Below are 18,844 nucleotides of genomic sequence, written 5' to 3' on the forward strand. Positions count from 1 at the left end.
TAGTACCGGACCAGGTAGGGATAATCTCATAACGCAATCTTACTGTACAAAAGAACTGATCAACATAACTATACAACTTTATTTTCCCATAGATACTGCATTAACATGTGCTAATGTAACGCAGTATCTATGATTTACCTGACAAGATGAATGTTATGAATTAAATGTAACTTTTTAGCGTCAGATGTTGTCATGGAAAAACTATGTCTAGTCACAAGTGTCACAAAATAAGAAGCCGAGTTTAACATTATTGCAGTGGCAACTAGCCAACTACCGTAAAAGTCTCAGCATTTTAAGCTACATATTTGTTTTTTGACAAAGTTATAGGGTCTAGTTATCTAGTATACAAATGCATCACGTGCAAGGCCGGCCCAAGGGCAAGCGCTGGGCCCAATCTGCCAATACATGCAAGAGAAGGGATGACGATCTTTCATAAATTTACAAGCCTAATAATAATGAAATAAATAATAAAATTATAATTGAAGACGAAATGAAGATTAAATACATTTAATTTTGTTGAAGCTGAGATTAGTAATGGCCTAGAAAGCCCTAGATAGCCTAGGGTTTTGCGTGTAAAGCTATTAGCATTAGCCTATATTTCTATGAACCATAACGGTTGACCTGTTGATTGCTGCACGGAATGAATTGGCAATCTGACTCAAGATACCAACATTAATACGAGAAAAGTTATGATAACCTATGAATTAGCATATATTTAATTATTATGTGGGAAGTATTTCAAGTTCACACTTGTCATGTAGGCCTAATGCAATCTTTGTTTTTTCCGCTTAACTAAGATATTGAGATTAGTAACTAATTTGCTTGTAAAATTTTTCTTAAATCGTAGAGAATGCAAGTCCCAAATGTCATAAAATATATTTATTATATATAAAATATATGTCTATTTTATATCTCAATAGGCTGATATACAGCCTATTGAGATATACGTGGTATATATGTTTGTTATGTCTTAAATATTTTTGTAGTCAAATTTAAAGCCATTTATTTTATGAGTTGTTAAACTGTAGAATTATTTGTTAAACTGTTTTGAATGAAGATTGATTGTTGAATTACTTTCTATGTGATTAGCTAGGTTTGTTCTGAGGTTCAAGTTTTATGAGTTAATCTCTAAATCTTGTTGTTGCTTTTTCTATTACGATTTTAATTAAACTCAATGTTTTAATAATTCAGTGCTTTACAACCTTTAGAAAGGCAGTTCGTACTTTTTTCGTTTACATAAATCTCATTTGCATGAACAACCAATTTTGCTGCAAAATAGTTTTAAAATCTTAAAAGTGTAGCAATAAATTTTGTTTAGATTTAGAAACCTAAACTCTAACAATTTATCTGACACAATTCTTTTCATATAACTTGGAAGATGTGTACATGTATGTACAATCTTACAGATTGAAAAGTACTGACAATAAAGGCATACTGTATAATAGTAGTTCCCAAACTTTTTCAGCTTGTGGCACACTAGAAAAATTATAAAACGCTCGCGGCACACTTACAAGAGAAGAAACGTTGCTTTAAAAAATTAATTTATCAGATATTGAAGCAGCTAGAGCGCTTTTAAGTCACATATGGTTTTCTGCATGCCTTATTTTCAATATTTATACAGTTCTTTGCCAAAATTCCAAAAAGATTCACGGCACACAGTTTGAGAATCACTGCTGTATAATATGCTGTAAATCACCAAATACCTGTTTGCTTAAGAACCCAGCACTTAATGTATGATACATTAATCGATTTTCTGATATTGAAAGCTCAATAATCCTGCAGAGAGTATTAGGACAAAGGTTTTGAAATTTTTGACCATCCCTGTTTGTTTGGATTGTATTAAGAGCAATATGAAAAATAGAGATGTAACATTGGTATCTTAGATTAAAATGATAGTTTTTGGTAAGATTTAGTTCTGTTTTGATTGCAGAGACATAACTTTTGTACAGTATCTCATATAATGATGGTTTTTATACACCAGATATCAATTGAGTAAAGTATTTATAGTTAATGTAGTGCCAGTTTTGAATTTTCTAGGGTAATTAAGTGGCATACTATTTATAGTACTATTTATTTATGATATATCTACAGTATATAATGATTTTTATGTTATTAATAGACTATGTTGCATGTTGTAATGTATTTACACTGAGAAATAAGTAAAACCAACAGTAAACATATCTGTTTAACTAATTTTTGTTTATATGTGTATGAAATTGTTGTATTAAAACAAAACTAGACTAGTTGAAAAATTTGGAAAATGTTTGTTTAAAATTATTTGTTTTGAAGAATTTGCTTTTCTGTAGAGGTTTTGGAGTCTTGGCAGATGTCAGTGATAACTCACATTGTCTATTGCATTAGATGGAGGCTTCTGAGGCACTGCAAGAATTATTTAGTTTAAATGATTATAATTCCGCTGGTTATCTGACACTGGAACAGCTGTCATTGCTTTATGATCGAATCAGAATCGGTGGAATCAGTGTGCCTCAGGTTACTCAAATTTTTATTTCATTAAATTCAGGTTGCCGTGTTTTTTAGCTTTTAGCAACAATATTTGGTATTGAATACTGGTGAGTGGTGTTTAAACTGTAAATTATAAGTATTGTCGTAAGATTATTTTTAAGATTTCTGCCTAAATTTAAGGTTACTCTTTAGATATCTGCCTCCTTGGAGTTTGTATGTGGAAACTCTAGCTATGTCTTTCTTGAAGAGTTAAAAGATCTACTGCAGGTATGGATTAAGGAAATGGTAACTTCATTGCAAATTTCATTTGGCGTTATGTCAACTGCTAATGCTTAAGTTTATGGTAATTGAAATTAACATCTTGAGAAACAAACTCTAATTTTTTGCCCTGCCCCATTGTTGTGATTGATCACTGTTACGTTTAACAGGAAATGGATCGGCGATATTATTTGTTGCAAGATCTGCAGTGGGAATTTGCTTTACTCGATAACCAGCATGTTGGCTCTATATCAGTAGAAAAAGCAAGGTAAAATGCACAGATTTTTAGATATTTTCCATAGTTTATATGTATGTGTGTTTTATTTAAGAGCTAAAATGGATTATGTGAAAATGCCAGATGCACCTAGATGTATTAAGCTACTTGCTACAATCATTGTACGTTGAGAAATGCTGGTGTCACAATTTAGTCAACTCGGAGAGCGGCATGCCTACCAGTTGAATAATTTCTGCCACTTTTTTGTGGTTATGTAGCACGTGTAATGGCAACTAGTCTTCTTTATTTTGATAACTAACCAACAGTTGTTAAAACACTTTCAGATTGATGGCAGTTGACAAAAACTGACCGATTTTATTGTGAAACGTTACATTAACCTGCTTTGTCAATTAACCTTTTTTACTGACATTCACAAAGTGAGTAATAAGTCATTTAATGTGTGGCTCTCATTAAAAATTTAAATTTGTCAATTTTGACCCAGTATTTGGCATTTCAATTGGATGTAGCTGTGCTAGTGTCATCAAGTGGCAATGGTCTAATACAAAATTTCCCATGTGTGGCAGCCTACTGATACTAATGTGATAGAACACAAAGCTCACAAACGTTTTTCTCAATGCATAATGGGACTCACAACGTGCTTGCTACAAGTGACCTATAGTTTTGGATAAGCACACAGAAAGCGGTGCAGTTTGCTGGCAGTAATCCAGCAGGAAGTAACAAGAGTTGTTTGCTTTACCACCATTGTTTCTCATTTTCTCACGCGTAAGAAACAGCAGTTCATCTTGCTTTTACATTTGTATTGCTTACAAGCTGGCTTAAATGAGGCATCATCATTTTCATTTAAAACAGAAGCATCTGACGCAAAATTTCCTGGATTAATTATACGCCTAAAGCATCTTTTTTTAACCAAAATTTTCACGAGCAAAATCGTGTATAAAAATGTTTGACACAATGTCTGCAACCCCAAATCTGGGTTGCGACTCAAATATTCCGGCCTAACGTCATGACAATTTTATCCTTGTAGGTGATAATTTGGGAGTGTGTGCGAGAGAAAATTAAGATAATTATAAAGTTCAGTAGTGGTTAAAATGAATTGTTAAAAAGTATAACCTGTTTAAAGTTTAGGCAAATTTTAAAGAAACGTTTCTTTAAGACGTTTTTGTGAATTGTTGTTGCCAAAATTGACTTGTGTGTGTGTACTTTAAATTATTGCGTCCTTAACGCTAAAGATTATAGATAGTCAGAATATCCGCCAATAGCATCCTTTAAACATTATCAATCACGGCGTAGTGTTTGCTTGTTTTCTTTTTTAATGTGAAGATTTTTGTTTAGCCGTGCACTGCAGGTAAAACTGTAGGTGTTATGTCTTGTTTCAATAGCTTGTAATGTCATTCAAACTACATCAAAGACAGTTCCGATTTGTTAAGCGAAGTGTTTGGTACATTACGCCGTTGATGTGCTAGTAATGTTGTTGAAACGTTTGTTTGCATTAGCATGTTTCACTACCGAGATATCACCAAGGTATATTTTCCCTACCGCACTCTTTATTAGGGTTCGCCACATTCAACAATGAAAACAAAGCCGTTAACTATAATGCATATGCTTTCAAAAGGGAATGCACTGAACAAACACCTAAAGTATAATTTAATGGGACACTGCAAGATGTTGTGTTGCTGAAGGCAGAAGAAGGTGTCCACAACCCTTAATCTTGCACTGTTAACTGGGTAAACCAGGAAACTATACCAACTCTGACGTCACTTCCGAACTCGTGGTCTGATAGTCACGCACCATCACGCCCAGGTCTGAAATATGCGCAAGAGTTAAAAAGCAACAGTTTCAAAGTGATAGAAAATTGCGCAAATACGATCAGAATTGCAACAACACTAATTTAAATTACTCAGATAAACTAATCTAAACTATGAAACAACATAAACTTTGAATAGCGTTTAACTTCATTCATTTAATGTTTAAACGTATTAGTATGGACATAACGCTAAACCTAACGCGAATTTAGTTTACGAAGTCTATCCTTTTGTCGATCGTTCCTGGTCCAGCATAACCGCAGTTTTGTTGCATTACGCACCGACTCTCGTTTAACGAGATACTAATGCAGCAAAAGCTGCGGAGGTGATGGCATCCAGTAAGGTTTTCGCTAAACGTGAGACTTTGACTTGTCAGATTTCTTCTAACCTCTTGACGTTACATAACCGAGATTTAGTGGTTGTACTATAATATTTGCTACATAAAATGTAAGTATTATACGTATTACGCAAGCCGCATAAACATTAACCTATAATGAAGTCAGTATCAAATCACTTACATGACTTTGAGTCCAATCCCTGCTCTGTAAATGAGGCTACGCGAGCATCTCTTTTCTTCATCGGTGGCCATCTGTCCCGCCCAGCCCTTCTAGCAGCGCTTTCCGCGTTTTCTTTCAAGAAGAGCTAAAGTAATGTCCTGCTATTGATCAGCAGCGTGCCCGTTATATCTCCCACGCTCCCGGAAACGTAGGTGCGTATAGTTTGCACGTTTCATGCACATTTTGCCTTGCGCACGCGCTACGGGTCTATTGTCTAACTCTGCGAAGCGTCTTCATGGCAGATTACCCGGGCTCATTTCCTCCCATAGAGTCATCAAGATTGTGATTCATCTGATGCAATTGTCTTAGTTTGATCACTATTTATTTGCCACGTCAAATCAGCCACACTGCTGTTTACTACTTTATCTGTTATTCATCTGCCTGCCCATGCAAGAAGACGCAGTCTTTATCTGTTTTTGTGCAATTGTTTGCTGTTAGCTCAGGTGTTTCATGACAGTCCACGTAAGCTATTCTTTCCACGCCGCTTTAGTACATTTAAACTGGTAATTTAATTGACGCAGCATGACTACCATGATTTAAATGCATAGTTTAAACCCGCAGCAACATGCCCATCACCTCGTTTAACTGTTTGATTAAATATATGTTGGCAATTGGAATACAAGTAAGTCATTTTTGTCGACATTTTGAATATATAATATATCACGAAAAGCAAAATTCCATCGCTGTTACCACTTACTATGTATGTGCATCTTTCAAACAAAGGAAACGTGCATATACAGTAGAATCTGCATAATTGGACTACCCGTTTTATATGACCATTTTATTGAAGTCCCGAGTTTTGCCATACAAAACTCTCTGTTTACGATGACCAGTTTTCGGATATTGTGACCAATTTTTCAGAATTTTTTTTATCAGTTTTTAGTGTCAATTATGCAGCTTGACAGTGACACCTGCACCAGTTGTATTCCCAATTCACCTACTGACATTCATTTTAATGTTGCAGCTTAACGTCAATGGAATAAATGATGAATTTGACATATTTTGTCATTTTATCCCTAACTGTATTGATCCTGGTATGGTTAAACAGTACCGTAGCAGTTTCGGTTACTGTGACCATGCGGATATCATGACCAAAATGGTCTGGTCCCAACTTCCCAAGGTGGTCATAATAAACGTAGTCTACGGTACTTGTGCAGTAGGACTTCAATGTGCCGCAGCACATTGGCGTACATTCAATTTTAGTCGTATTTTCTCAAACATTTCTTGCATTGGCCACTAACTGGGGTTAATGAAGCCAGTGTTAGTGCCGTATAAAACGCAAGCCACCACACTGTCACTCTTGTTTGTAGGTTTCTATTTCAAGCGGTTCATGGAAAGTTATTTTCGCTCCGAAAGTGGGGCAGATTTCTTCATTCTCGTCTGATAAGTGACGCCCCGATCACTTTTTCGGAGATCGAAGTTGATTTGTGTAATATTCCTACCCCAGAAGACTTTGATTTGTTTGACTTGAAAGGTAGGCCTACGTTTTCTAGTTTTTGCCTTCATCGCATAAAAAAGTTTGCGAATACTTCGTTTTATCACCTATTATTGACATTTTCCCCGTTTTGACGCGGGAACAAACTTAGCATATTAAAAAAACGTCGCAATTTGCTTGTTTGCTGTCATTTCCACGAAGTGCTTATGTTTATTAGACGTTGCAATGCTGTATAAAACAACGTATTCAGCTTAACGATTATGCATGTGCCTCAAAATAACACCACAATTAACGCCAACCACTGATGTATTTCGGGGCTGTTTTTGTTACCTATTTCACAGACCACGCCCTTTTCTGTTGAAGTGTTTTGATTAGTACTATTGGCATTTCTAATATTTCAACCGTTTGTGATATTTTATAGAAAAACACAAACTTAGGCCCAACAAAGACAATCTGACGAATGGCGTCTTCGAGAAAAGAAAAGACAAAGCCAAAAAGCAGGTTTAAAACATCTTCAGTCTTTTCCTTGCTTAACCCATTCTATGTTTTTATGACATTTACGAAAATCCGCTTGGCGAAAGATAAACGTGTTATTAATCAACAAACCTTTGTCATTTCCTTGTTTTCTGATAATTTTTGTGTTTTGTTTTAGGCCAAACACAACAAAGATTCATTAGAAGAGAAGGCAAAACGAAGTATGTGCGTTGCAAAGTCAGTTTGCGTAAAATCTGCTGCATTTTCGTCAAATTATGCGAATAGATGGCAGGAAATGACACGTTCTGCTGCAAACGTTAATGCTTCTTGTTTTTGCACATATGCTCAGACGAACGCATGCGTCGTCATTCGTTTCTAAGCTTGTCATTCCGACCTAGCCATTGTTATAACAAATCCGGTTGCAGCCAGCTATCTGACTAATTTTGCTGTCAATCAAAACTAATGCACAATAACGCTAACCGGGTCGCTCTTAGAACGGTTGATTAGGCTAATCGTAAAACAACACTGTACAACAATTCAAGGCATATGTTCTGTTGTTAAAGCTCATCATTCAGCGCTTGGCAGTTTCCATATTATTTTTTACATGCTTTGACAATCTGTTGAATGTATAGCATTAACGATTCAAAATTGCTAGAATTTTAGTCATATTTTAAAGCCCTTGGAAGAATTTTTGGTTGAATCAAGCATTGCTTCTCCTAATTTGTAATTTGAACCTTGTTAAGTTGTATAAGATATATTGTGTACATTTTTTCTGTTTTTTTTTCACACTGTAGAACCCGTAAAATTATACCTGCATTTCTTGCTAACTCTTTTAACCGTTATACCCGTTTACTAAGGTGATGAGAAACCGAAAACCAGTGAACCAATCGATCCCAATCAAAAGATTAAAGTAAGAATTTGTTTTTTCGTTTCATTTAAAATGTTTGTTCTCATAACGCATTTAGCTTTCAAACCTCTTCTATAACCGTTATAATCTAGTATGACTTACTCAAAATTGTTATAAATCCTCACAAATCAAACCTTTTTGCAAACTAATTATTCAATGACGGTTATATTCCGGACCCTATGTCAGACTTGTTCCAAAATATATATTATTTTAGTGATCAAATAAATGACAGTTAACTTATTCTCTGTTTAACTTCTGAAAAGCACACGGAAGAGGAAGCGAGGCGAAAGGAAAAACAAGCAGAAGAGGAACGGGCCAGGAAGAGGGCGGCAGAGGAGGAGGAGGAGGAGAAGTTGCGCAAAAGGAAACAAATAGAGGAAGAAGAGATTGCACGGAGGCAAGCGGAAGAAGAACTCCGCATGAAGAAAGAGCAGAAGGAAAGAAAGAAAAGAGAGAAAAAAGAAGCGGCTAAATTGGCGAAAGGTAATGGAACTGATCATCATAGACGTTACGTTACTCTAATTTCCCACCTTTCCCCTCTTATTTACCTATACCGCCAACTAAAGGAGATAATCTTTAAAAAGACGGCAATATTTCAGGTCAAAGAATTATTCGGGAAAAGCTTGAGGATGCGGTGGAGTCACGCGATCGCGAAAAAATCGAACCGGCCGTGGACGAATACAAAGCGAAAGTGCTTGCTGAAGGCGAAGTCGACGAGCTACTTCGTCAGGCACAGCGAATGCTTGAAATGCTTAAATGTTCCGGAGGTGAGTCAGTTCTTCCATTTGAAATCGAAAGACAGTGAACTCCAAAGGAGGATACGCCCAGAACCAGGACTGTAGTGTAGTGGGTCTAAGTTATGGTCACACCGGCTATTGTTCTCTTGCAAAAGTAGCTGTACGTATGCAGTGTTCCTTTTTTGTACGTTGTATAGGTTGTAAACATTTTTATCTAGAGCTCAAAAGCGCTACATCCCGTCGCGTAGTGTCCGAATTGGAATCCGCCATTAACAAGGCCCGAAAGTCTGGCTTCGACCGTTCCAAGGATGAGCTGGCTGATGAAGTCGCCAACGCAAACGAATTACTTCTTCGTTTGCAAAGACTAGAACGGTTACGAAGTGAGGTAAGGGCCGTATATCAATGGCAACGTATATTTTGAAAACCTTGTGCTATAAAATATATGAAACATAGCACGACATCACCAGATGTATCAAAATCGTCTGACGTTTACTCACATGGAGGGATGTCAATATTTTTTGGACGATACCTTTAATTTTAAGAAACTTGTTGTTGATTTATCATTTTGTAAATCAGGTGTTAGAACTGAAGCAGAGCACAATTGCGGAATTGAGGAGTTATCAAAATCCGATTCCAGTGATACGTCAAGTGATGATAGCCACTTATCTGTTACTGGGTACATCAGAAAAAGAGACGAAGGTCGGTTTGGTTTAGATTTGTGTATTAAGACCAGTTTGTTCTAATACAATTGAAATAGAACAGGGTTTCCCAAACTATTTGGGCCACCGGCCCACTATTTGTAAATCTTTTTTTTTCTTGAACCCCAATCTTATGTCGCATCAATTTTTCTGCCAAACCAACGAGAAATGATAATACAAACCCCAAAATAAATAAATCATGTTTATTACAACACTGACAACATCAATGCGATGGATGAGGTTGCTTTCTACTGTACAATATATCAATTCTCCGAACAATTTGTGTCAAGCAAACTCGTAAGTCAGCAGAGTCTACGGCAAGTCTGGACCTGTCTTTTGTCTTCATAATGGTAAGAGCTGGACATGCTGTCTCACACAAGTAGGTAGCGGCAAAAGGTAATAAAATTTTAGTTGCTTTTTGTGAGAGCAATGCAGTGCAGTGCTGTAATCACGGACCCCAGTTTGGGAAATCCTGAAATACAATAACTTTAACTCATACCGCCACCCTCCGTCGAAGGTTTTCGTTTTCTTCGTTTTTTTTCTGTGAATTTGTTAACATTTTGCCAAGCATGTGCGCCAGAATTCATTTTAAACTGGCTTCTGTTTCTTTCTGGTTTTGAAATAAAATCCTTGCTCACGCCAAACCCAAATGGTTCCTTGTTTTTGAATTTCTTGAAATAGGCCTGTTTGGTCGAAAAATGTTATTCTCTTAACCGTTCTATAGTTATTTCATGAGCTCTTCGTCGCTGCTTCATATTTACCAATATTTTCGTTGAAAAACACTAAGGATATATTTTTATCAAAAGTACAGTTTTTATTTAAAAACCAAGTGTACCAAGTAGGCAGCGCCTCAATTAAAGTGAAACGTAAAGAACTTGATTTTGCCTGATCCGTCAGCCACCGCTAGGGTATTACGTCTAGCAAGGCAAACGACCTTTGGGTCCTGGATTCCGTCAACTTCTGTCAATAAATGGCGCACAAACCTCCCTTGGCTTGTAAACAAAGACACACGATGGAGCTGTTTGTCAGCGACCACGATGTTATCATAGTCGTCAAGGCATATCCCTCGAGGGTCGGCCAGCGTACAATGATCGCATGATACGTTGTCTAGATTGGAATCATCTCCTGTGCAAGATCTGTAATCCACAAATTTCAACGTCAAACGTTTCCTCTTAACGTGAACTACCGGTTGCCGGTTTCGATGACTATTTCAGCAAACAGTTTAAGTTTACTGCGTATCTTATTCGTCGTTTATTCAAACTAATCTAACTAACCTTTTGTTTGTGGTGTTATACTCGGGGGTTCGCGGACTTTGGACGTTTGTTGGGGATTTGAGATCTGAAAAGGCTATTTCATTTGAAATACTTCTGCCATTTATTTGTGGTAAGATTTTGGTTTCTGTCGTCAGTTGATGCATACTTTCCTGCTTGTGTTTTATGCTCTTTTCGAATGCAAGTAAGTGACCATCTTTGGTGTAGCCATTTGCCTTGGCATGACTTGTACTTTTGCTTGGCTCTGCAGCGGTGCCATGATGTTCACCGCAAACCGCGTTTATTTGTGAATTTTCTGTGAGTGCCTTCGCTTCTCCATTTTCAACGTTTCGGTTGGGACCTCTCTCTAGTTCAGGTGCACCACGGCCTATTGCCTTGTTGTATCCTAGCAATTTTCCTATACTCGTGTTGGCCTTCACGGAACCAATGAAACTGCTTCTTGTAGTTTTCTTTTCCGTACTACCTTCAGGGGCAACGTTTTCCGTTGAATTTAATGTAGTATGAGTGAGTGTGACAGATCTCAATTTCTGTTGCGGCATATCTTTATCTAAAAAAGATTTTTTCAGGACATGGCTAGAACATAGTACGCAATGTTCAGTTGGTTTATCGTTGTACTCGCGCATACATCAAGTACTCCAGCTTACGTTTAAGCAAGTCGTAACGTATAGCCAATATACTTGACATACAGAAACAACCGATTGGTTAAAAAATTCCGTTGTTTTTTTATTCAATTCAAATTTAACAGTTGGCGTGATTTTGCAAACTTACCAAAACTGTAGCAAGAGTGCTTGTGTATGCAAGCTCTGCAGCCTGCTGATTTATTCCCACCGACTTTGAAGGCGATTGTGCAGTCAGGATTGATCGCAAGTAAAGTTTTCTGTACGGTGTCCGTTACCAATATCTGTGACAATAACACACGATCATTGTATAAACTGGAATACAAATTTTGGATGTAGTGTTTAATTGTGTTTCTTATTTAAGCACAGTGGTATCGAATCCAAAAACCATACACCATTTATCTACAGGAGCCTGGAAGAAGCATATTAATCCAATTATAGAGAATTTCCTTTTCCGTAGACTAGTACGTTACTCCCGCGCTTGCATTACTAGTATTTACTCGAAATTCCAGACTTATCGTTCTTACCCGTCCAATGCTGCTTACTGCCACGTAACGTGGCGCGATTAGCTGAGCGAGTTGCGATTTTTTGTTTTCGTCAAACGTCGAATTTTCTTGTTTTACTTGTAGTTTCTGATCGTTCTCATTTTCTCGTTTTGCGTCTTTTGATGCAGACGTCCGGCGAGCAAGCACACTTTCAAATATCGACTTTCTAGAATGTTTAAATATTATACACAGCGTTCAGTATACGTGACCATGACCAGTTGGACTAAGTTGACTACTGACTTATATGAAATGTGTTGAAGTCAGGGAAACTTCGAGTAGCCTACTTGCGCTTCTGCTGCGCTCTTGATGGGATGCTTGCACTTCTCAGTTCTTGACCATTGCCAATGACTTTAATAATTTCGAATTTTTCGTTGGTGACGTAAATGGCTCCACGCTTACTATCTGTGATGGCAAATTGCCCTGAATGTAACGGAAAAGTATTCTTGGTTTATTGTTGAAATGACGTGGATATACCAATTTCCATATTGTCGGGTGATTTATGTTTACCATGAAGTGTTTATGCCTTGTTACCTTGTTAGTTAGTTGTTAGTGTTACCTTCACTAAACTCCGCTTAAGAATTTCTGACATATTTCTCTCGTATGTACTTACCGTCTTTACTTTGGGCGATTCCCCAGCACCAAAGAAAATAATCGTTTTTAAATTGTTTTATAATTTGACCATTTTTGCCGTAGATGCAAATCTGAAACAAGAAAAATTGCTCTCATTCGAAGTAAAATATATTTCTTAACAACGGTCTGATTGATCCAAAAAGCTTTACTGAATTCTCTTGTAATACGAAGTTTGTCAAACTAATCCAATTTATCATGCAGTGTTAGCTCGAAATGAATAATAACAGTATTAACGTTCCCAGTTGTTATTTTTTACCTCATTGAGGTGGCATACGGCCACTTCTTGTCCAGAATTGGTCACTGTTATCCCTCTGCCATGGCGCGGCCACGTAGGAGTACCGTAAGTAGCGCGTTCTCCTGACGTGCGAAACATCTGTAACTAGAGCGTATTTTTGATTATTTTCTTTTGCCACTGCAGATGTTATATTTTTTCTTTGACTTGACTCGTAATGTCTTGTAGAAAGCTGAAGTACCGTAATTGAAAATTTAATGCCAAGCCAAGCCTTCAAGCAATACGAACTTCGCAGCTAAGTGTTATAATTCACGCCTATAGTCAATTTTTCTGGAATTTTGAAATGTCTATAACTCGATTAGAAATGCTTTTTCAAGGCGTCAATATGCAGAAATTTGCAAACATTTCGCCACTGCGTTAATTATATGGACTGACTGAATTTTTTTTTGTTTAAAAACTGTCAATACATCTTTACGCTTGTCATATAGTAATAGACTTCAGTTAACTTTAAGTTAACAATTGTTTGGAGGTTGTTGATTGGATCATTAGAACCAAATCTAATTTTATTACCTTAACCCTGTCACTGTCGGTGACAATCAAATCTCCAGTTTCTTTGAACACGGCCATGTTGTATACATTAACATTTCCATATCCGTCAACGGATTTTATTTCCGCCTTTGACTCTACGGCCGTCCAACGCATGAAGTTAGCCTGTAAACAAGACACACATTTAATTTTAAGCAACAATGAATGCCCGAGTGTTTACTTAAGAGCTCAGGCATTTAATATTGTATACAAATACTAAACTTATTGTGTATCTTTTGGCACACGTTGTTGGTCAACACCCTTTTCCATCTCCCAGAGTTAACGGCAAACAATGAAAGTAAACGAAATATTCTTGTAAACTCTATTCCTACCGTTTCAGGATTTGTGTTTTGTATATTCTCTGCTGATTTAGATAAATGTCCAGGTGAAGTGGATACAGCTTCACGGGAATCAGAGGAACGGCGCTTCGGTTTGCAGGAATTAGACTTTGTTGGAAACGCAACTCTATTCGGTTCTACCGAGTGCCTTCTCATGATTGTGCTTTCCGGTAATTGAAGACGGTCATATTTCTTGTTGTGGAAATGACGTTTGGAATCTTCTTCAACATTCTTCAAAAACACAAAGTCAAAGTTAGAAGTGACCTTTATAGAAGTCGTTTCGATTGCTATAAAGCACTATATCTGGTAATAGGGTTTCTCCAGTCTTTCTTCTTATAAATTTTAATGACACGGCAGATATATAGCATGTTTAAATATTTGTCAAAACTAGTTCAAAACAACTTGGTGAAATTATAAGGCCTCCATTTTCAAACTTACTTCGCTGGAAAAGGAGAAGTTTATATCATCGCTTGATGATGAAGTGAAAGAATTTGATTCTGTACTTTCCGACCATTCTAGTGACCCGACGTTGTCCTTTTGCCTGACAGGGTTAATTGACTTTTAAATGCTCTATTTTCTGTAATGTTGCAAACCCTTAACACGATGAACCGTTGTGCGCCTAATTTAATTAACTTCAATGAAGCGAAAATTGGCGAAAATTTATAAGTGCATTTCACAAGTTCATGTACTGACCACGTGTTTGCTTGCTCTACCTGATTAATTGGCCATTGGTGCAGTTGTGTGGGCAGCATGCGGTCGCGACATGTGTTTGTGTTGAAGCATCGCAGCTCTTTTTTCGGTGGCGCTGACATTGGTTGCCCACGTCGACACAATGAATGTCCTTCCCAGTTTGATGACATCTGCTGAATCCTGTGGTGTTTGTGCGGCTTTCTGTTACAGATCTCATGTCATCTGGCAACTTATATTCATCCGGTGTACAGTTCCTTTGAAATTGCCTGTAAATTAAAGCAGGTTTATATCCGTTTGTATTTTTTTTGTGTTACAACAAACACCTACAAAATATAGTTCATCGCAAACTCGCCGTGGATATGGATTTCCTTGACATTCACACTGGTGACACTTTTCCATAGGAACATGTAAGTAATTAGAAATGGCGATTGTGTCATCTTTGTAACCACATATCGTGTTCCGGCTTGCCTTTTTACGCCCATTCTTTTGATCACAACGTTCTGAACTTTCGGGTGAAGAAAGCGAGTCAAAATTACGCTGAAACTCGTTATTTGCATTCACGCGAATCAATAGTTGAGCACAGTGCCTTGAAGGACTTAGTTGCTGATGATGACGGCTTTTCGGCCCAATACTTGTCGCCGACATATTTATTGTTTTAGCATTTATACTAAAATCTGAGTTAAATTGCTTTTCGCCTGCACCTATCAAAACAGCATGATAGTAAATTTTGTAAATTCCCGCTTTGCAAAATTACATTTTATATTGTTGTTATAAGCCAACAATAGTATATTACTTTCAGCTTTAGCACCATGGACTATTATGCTTCTGCCAGCCACCAAAATATCAATTTAAATAACGTTTTCTGGTTCGAACAATTTTACGATAGTTTCGTTGTACACTATTTTTTAGATTTTCAGCTGAATAATGTTGTTCTCACGACTTGTTTATTCTGTCCAACTGAGTCGGACTGCTGCACAACCTTCGTTTTGCGAATCAAAATGCATTCAGCGGTTGTACGTAACGGTCCGCACTTAATTCTTTGGGAAGCTCACCTAAAGCGAAGATAATGATGCCATTAACCAACTACTTCATCTCACGCCAATATTCCCCGTCTCAGAAGCTATGAATGTTTGATACATACAATTCCTAAGGCAGACAGCTGCACCTCTGCGAGGCTATCAGAAAAGTTGCTAACTTTAGACATTTAGGCAAGACTAGATTTCCTTATAAATGAATTTCTGTAAGAATGCAATTGCAATGACGGCATGTCTTATTGATCCGTATGATTATGATAGATTAATTTTGTATGTATTTTGCAGAGGCTTCAGATATATGGTGGCAACAGATAAGGTTACTTGTTTCATTTTGTCAATCTTTACCTAAAGCTACTTTATTACCCTCACAATACAAATACCTGGGGTCTCTTTTATTTTTCTGGTAAACGGCTGTTTGCATACACTACCAACCTAATCACGTAACGCCTCTTATATTATGAAAACTAATCCGCTAATCTGATGACATATTCACCTTTGCTCATCTTGGTTGAAATAGACCTGTTGAGACGCTTTCTATACGCTGACTTGTGTTGTCCCTGCATTGATGGCCAATTCTTAGTTCTGTTGTATAACCTCAACTTATATTGGTGCAAAGAATACTTTGTTTTTGTTGTTATGCCCAACAAAAGATAGTGGTTATACGTTTGCGAAAATTAATTTTTATTGATTTTTGTAAGGTTTTTGTAATTCTTTCTTTAGCCCTTTCGTTTTTGCGGAAGAACGCTTTTTGATTCTGTTGAAAAGTAAAACTAAGCCTGCTCAAGAGTTATATAGCAGATGTTGTATTCTGTTTGTTTACAACTTCTTTACTCGCCAAACTTTCAACGTGTATACCTGGCGATCAAATCTTTGCTGGACCTTTAGGTCTGTGTTTTCTTCCGTTACGTAGCATCAATATTTGATGAAGCTGAAACAGCAAGCGATTTAAAAGTGCCTGATGTAATTGCAGATAGCGATAACATAACAAAACTGTTCTTTGAAATTTTAGAATTTAGATAATGTAAACGCAGAACGAAAATTCTTTGCGCGAATTATATCAATGCATTTTCGCTATATACGTTCAGTTATGCTTAGAACCGCACACGCTTTATGTTGAATATTGTCTTTCTGAATACACAAAATTTAACGGAAAGCGGAATCATTATAAGTAACTGAAGTGGTTTTAGTTAAAATATAAACCGACTTAACGTCACTAGATAGTAGATACTGGAGATGAAGTACTGATAAGGTACTAAGCACCTTTCTTTCCTTTGCAGAAGTGGACAGCTGTACAAGCCCTGCTTGGCAAGACTGGTCGAGAAGGGCTGAAACGGCGAATTGCAAAGTGTGACGTCGTGGATATTACCCTCGCCACTGCAACAAGAGCGCGCGATATCATGGGCGAAGTTGACTTGGAAGTAATTCGTGACGTAAGCGCCGGCGCCGCTACGTTCTTTGTCTGGGTGAGTATCACAACGTTTTACGATCATGGAATAAGTAATGAAAACCTAAATGCGTGAGCCATTCTGAACAAAAGTAAAAAATTACAATTTGAATAATGCATAAATCGATATAAGTAATTGTGTGTATATATAAAATTATAAATGTATGTTTAAATGTATATCATAAAGATGACGTTGTTTTAGAATGTGTGCCGCTTTTTGACCAAAAAACTAGCTGGAAAATACTTTTTTATCAAAAAATTTAGCGCACCTCCAAAACAAATATGGAAAAATGTCAAAACGTCATATTAAACTCGAGAATTATTACAATTAATTCTGTCTTAAGCTATGCCACATTTAATGGAAAAATTGTTACTCACTGTAGAACGTAGACCTAGTATTTAAAATAAATTTTAGGTGTTACACAATTTCGCTTGGTGGCCAACTCCCAATTCTTTTAAGCTATTAAAGTGTTAAAATTCATTCAGGTTGACGGGATGGTTGGGGAAGTCATGGAAAGAGAAAATACGACAATGATCTCCTAGATAAGTTGGTTTTTACTTTTTTCCAACATTTCTTGTTATGCAATATTAAGCATATAGTGCACATTTAAAAGATTGTTAGCTATCCCCCTATATAATTTTTATCTTTTGCATGAATAGAGCAAGCTTCTTCTTCGTTGGTGATAGTGTTAACTCTGAAAAATATTACATTTGGTCACAGCTGGGCGTAAATTTATTTAATTACCTAACTGCGAATAACAATTATACCCACAAGCGGTGGATTTTACGTTAGTACTGTAGTAACACGTGTCTATTCTAAAATTTTCAACTGCGTTCGGTCTTAAGGTTGTAAATTTCAATCGAAAGATACATGTCACACGTTGTAATAATAACTAATTGCTAACGCACTTGCCTTGTCACGGATTTCGCTAATATAACCAGTTATTTCCATCACGGTTGAACTTACCCCCTGACACAACGAAGATGTATCAACCCACAAGAAAGACGATTGGATATGCAGAAGCAGAAAACTTAATTGTCGGGATAAGTTAGAGTTAAGTTGAAGATGGAAATAGATTAGAACATAGATGTAGGTTAGTATACTATGGGATAAATTTGAAATTAATTTTTTGTTGCATAATTTTGCATTCCATTGCTCCCAATATGCGCCAAAATTGCCGCAAAACATTCGCATTGCAGTAAGGTAATGGAAATTCCGATTACTCCCAGCTCTAGATTTAATATCAAATAAGTTTGTAACTGGCTTTTGTGTGTTTGGCAATCACTCGCCATTTTGACCGTCTTCATCCTTTTTTATATTGTGTATTATCAACTTGTGAGCAATGCAGTTATACATAAGTAATGCAGTTCCCGCGTTTATATATTATCATGACATTTTCGGTATTTGCAATAAAGGTGGTAATGGCTTTGATTTTATATTTCTAGCTTTTTGCAATAGTTTTTTATTAGTATTGTGATCCTCCATTTTGTACTTTGTTGTAAATGCAGTCTTTGTACATCCATTTTGCTTAATTTCACGTTTTTTATGCACGCACTTCAATAAAGCACGCTCCTTCAATTAGCGTTGTTTTTTACTTGTTTCGTCGTAAGTTATCAGGTAGACTGATATTAATGTGCTTTACTTTAGGAGCCGTATGCTGAAATTTTACGATATCTATGATTTTATGGAACGTCTTACGTAATGATAAAAAAAGTGTATTAGACCAATCTGAGGCCAGCATGGCCGTTGTTCATTTTTAGTTCTTGGATTATCCTAGCAAATGGCGCGTTAAAAACGTGCAGGTCGCATGTTTAGGTTACCCTAAATCGTAGGTGAATATTGATGAATTTTGACTTTTTTGGTCCATAAATACAGTCTTGACCTTAACATT

The 18,844-nt window shown here is 36.8% G+C and overlaps 2 protein-coding genes across 3 annotated transcripts; one reads left to right on the plus strand and one right to left on the minus strand.

Annotated features, from left to right (window-relative positions):
• The first annotated feature begins 322 nt into the window (after window positions 1-322).
• LOC143449335 (uncharacterized) lies at window positions 323-18,531 on the plus strand. 2 transcript variants are annotated; one of them, XM_076949488.1, is made up of 13 exons: window positions 324-2,490; window positions 2,656-2,730; window positions 2,892-2,989; window positions 6,626-6,789; window positions 7,172-7,251; window positions 7,403-7,445; window positions 8,082-8,134; window positions 8,395-8,614; window positions 8,731-8,898; window positions 9,087-9,253; window positions 9,445-9,567; window positions 16,786-16,971; window positions 17,439-18,531. In XM_076949488.1, the coding sequence occupies exons 1-13, from the start codon at window positions 2,362-2,364 to the stop codon at window positions 17,493-17,495; spliced, it is 1,563 nt and encodes a 520-aa protein (XP_076805603.1). In that variant the 5' UTR covers window positions 324-2,361; the 3' UTR covers window positions 17,496-18,531. The 2 variants fall into 2 exon arrangements, with proteins under 2 accessions (XP_076805605.1, XP_076805603.1); XM_076949490.1 differs by lacking the exons at window positions 16,786-16,971; window positions 17,439-18,531 and adding an exon at window positions 13,820-13,997 and having other exon boundaries at window positions 323-2,490.
• On the minus strand, window positions 10,161-12,588 carry LOC143448481 (uncharacterized). The gene is made up of 6 exons (XM_076948249.1): window positions 12,556-12,588; window positions 12,284-12,441; window positions 11,982-12,165; window positions 11,606-11,738; window positions 10,841-11,384; window positions 10,161-10,702 (listed from the first exon to the last, which is right to left on the minus strand). Exons 1-6 carry the CDS (start codon window positions 12,586-12,588, stop codon window positions 10,417-10,419), a joined length of 1,338 nt encoding a protein of 445 aa, XP_076804364.1. The 3' UTR covers window positions 10,161-10,416.
• Window positions 18,532-18,844: the final 313 nt, after the last annotated feature.

Source organism: Clavelina lepadiformis, chromosome 3 (genome assembly GCF_947623445.1).
Source record: "Clavelina lepadiformis chromosome 3, kaClaLepa1.1, whole genome shotgun sequence".
Classification (NCBI taxonomy): domain Eukaryota; kingdom Metazoa; phylum Chordata; class Ascidiacea; order Aplousobranchia; family Clavelinidae; genus Clavelina; species Clavelina lepadiformis.

Coding starts and splice junctions, on each gene's coding strand:
- LOC143449335 (XM_076949488.1), top strand. CDS start 2,362: ATGGAGGCTTCTGAGGCACTGCAAGAATTATTTAGTTTAAATGATTAT. Junction 6,790..7,171: donor TGATTTGTTTGACTTGAAAG/GTAGGCCTACGT, acceptor GATATTTTATAG/AAAAACACAAACTTAGGCCC. Junction 16,972..17,438: donor CCGCTACGTTCTTTGTCTGG/GTGAGTATCACA, acceptor AAATTCATTCAG/GTTGACGGGATGGTTGGGGA.
- LOC143448481 (XM_076948249.1), bottom strand. CDS start 12,588: ATGTCAGAAATTCTTAAGCGGAGTTTAGTGAAG. Junction 12,166..12,283: donor AGAGCGCAGCAGAAGCGCAA/GTAGGCTACTCG, acceptor TAAACATTCTAG/AAAGTCGATATTTGAAAGTG. Junction 11,739..11,981: donor CAGTAAGCAGCATTGGACGG/GTAAGAACGATA, acceptor TTATTGTCACAG/ATATTGGTAACGGACACCGT.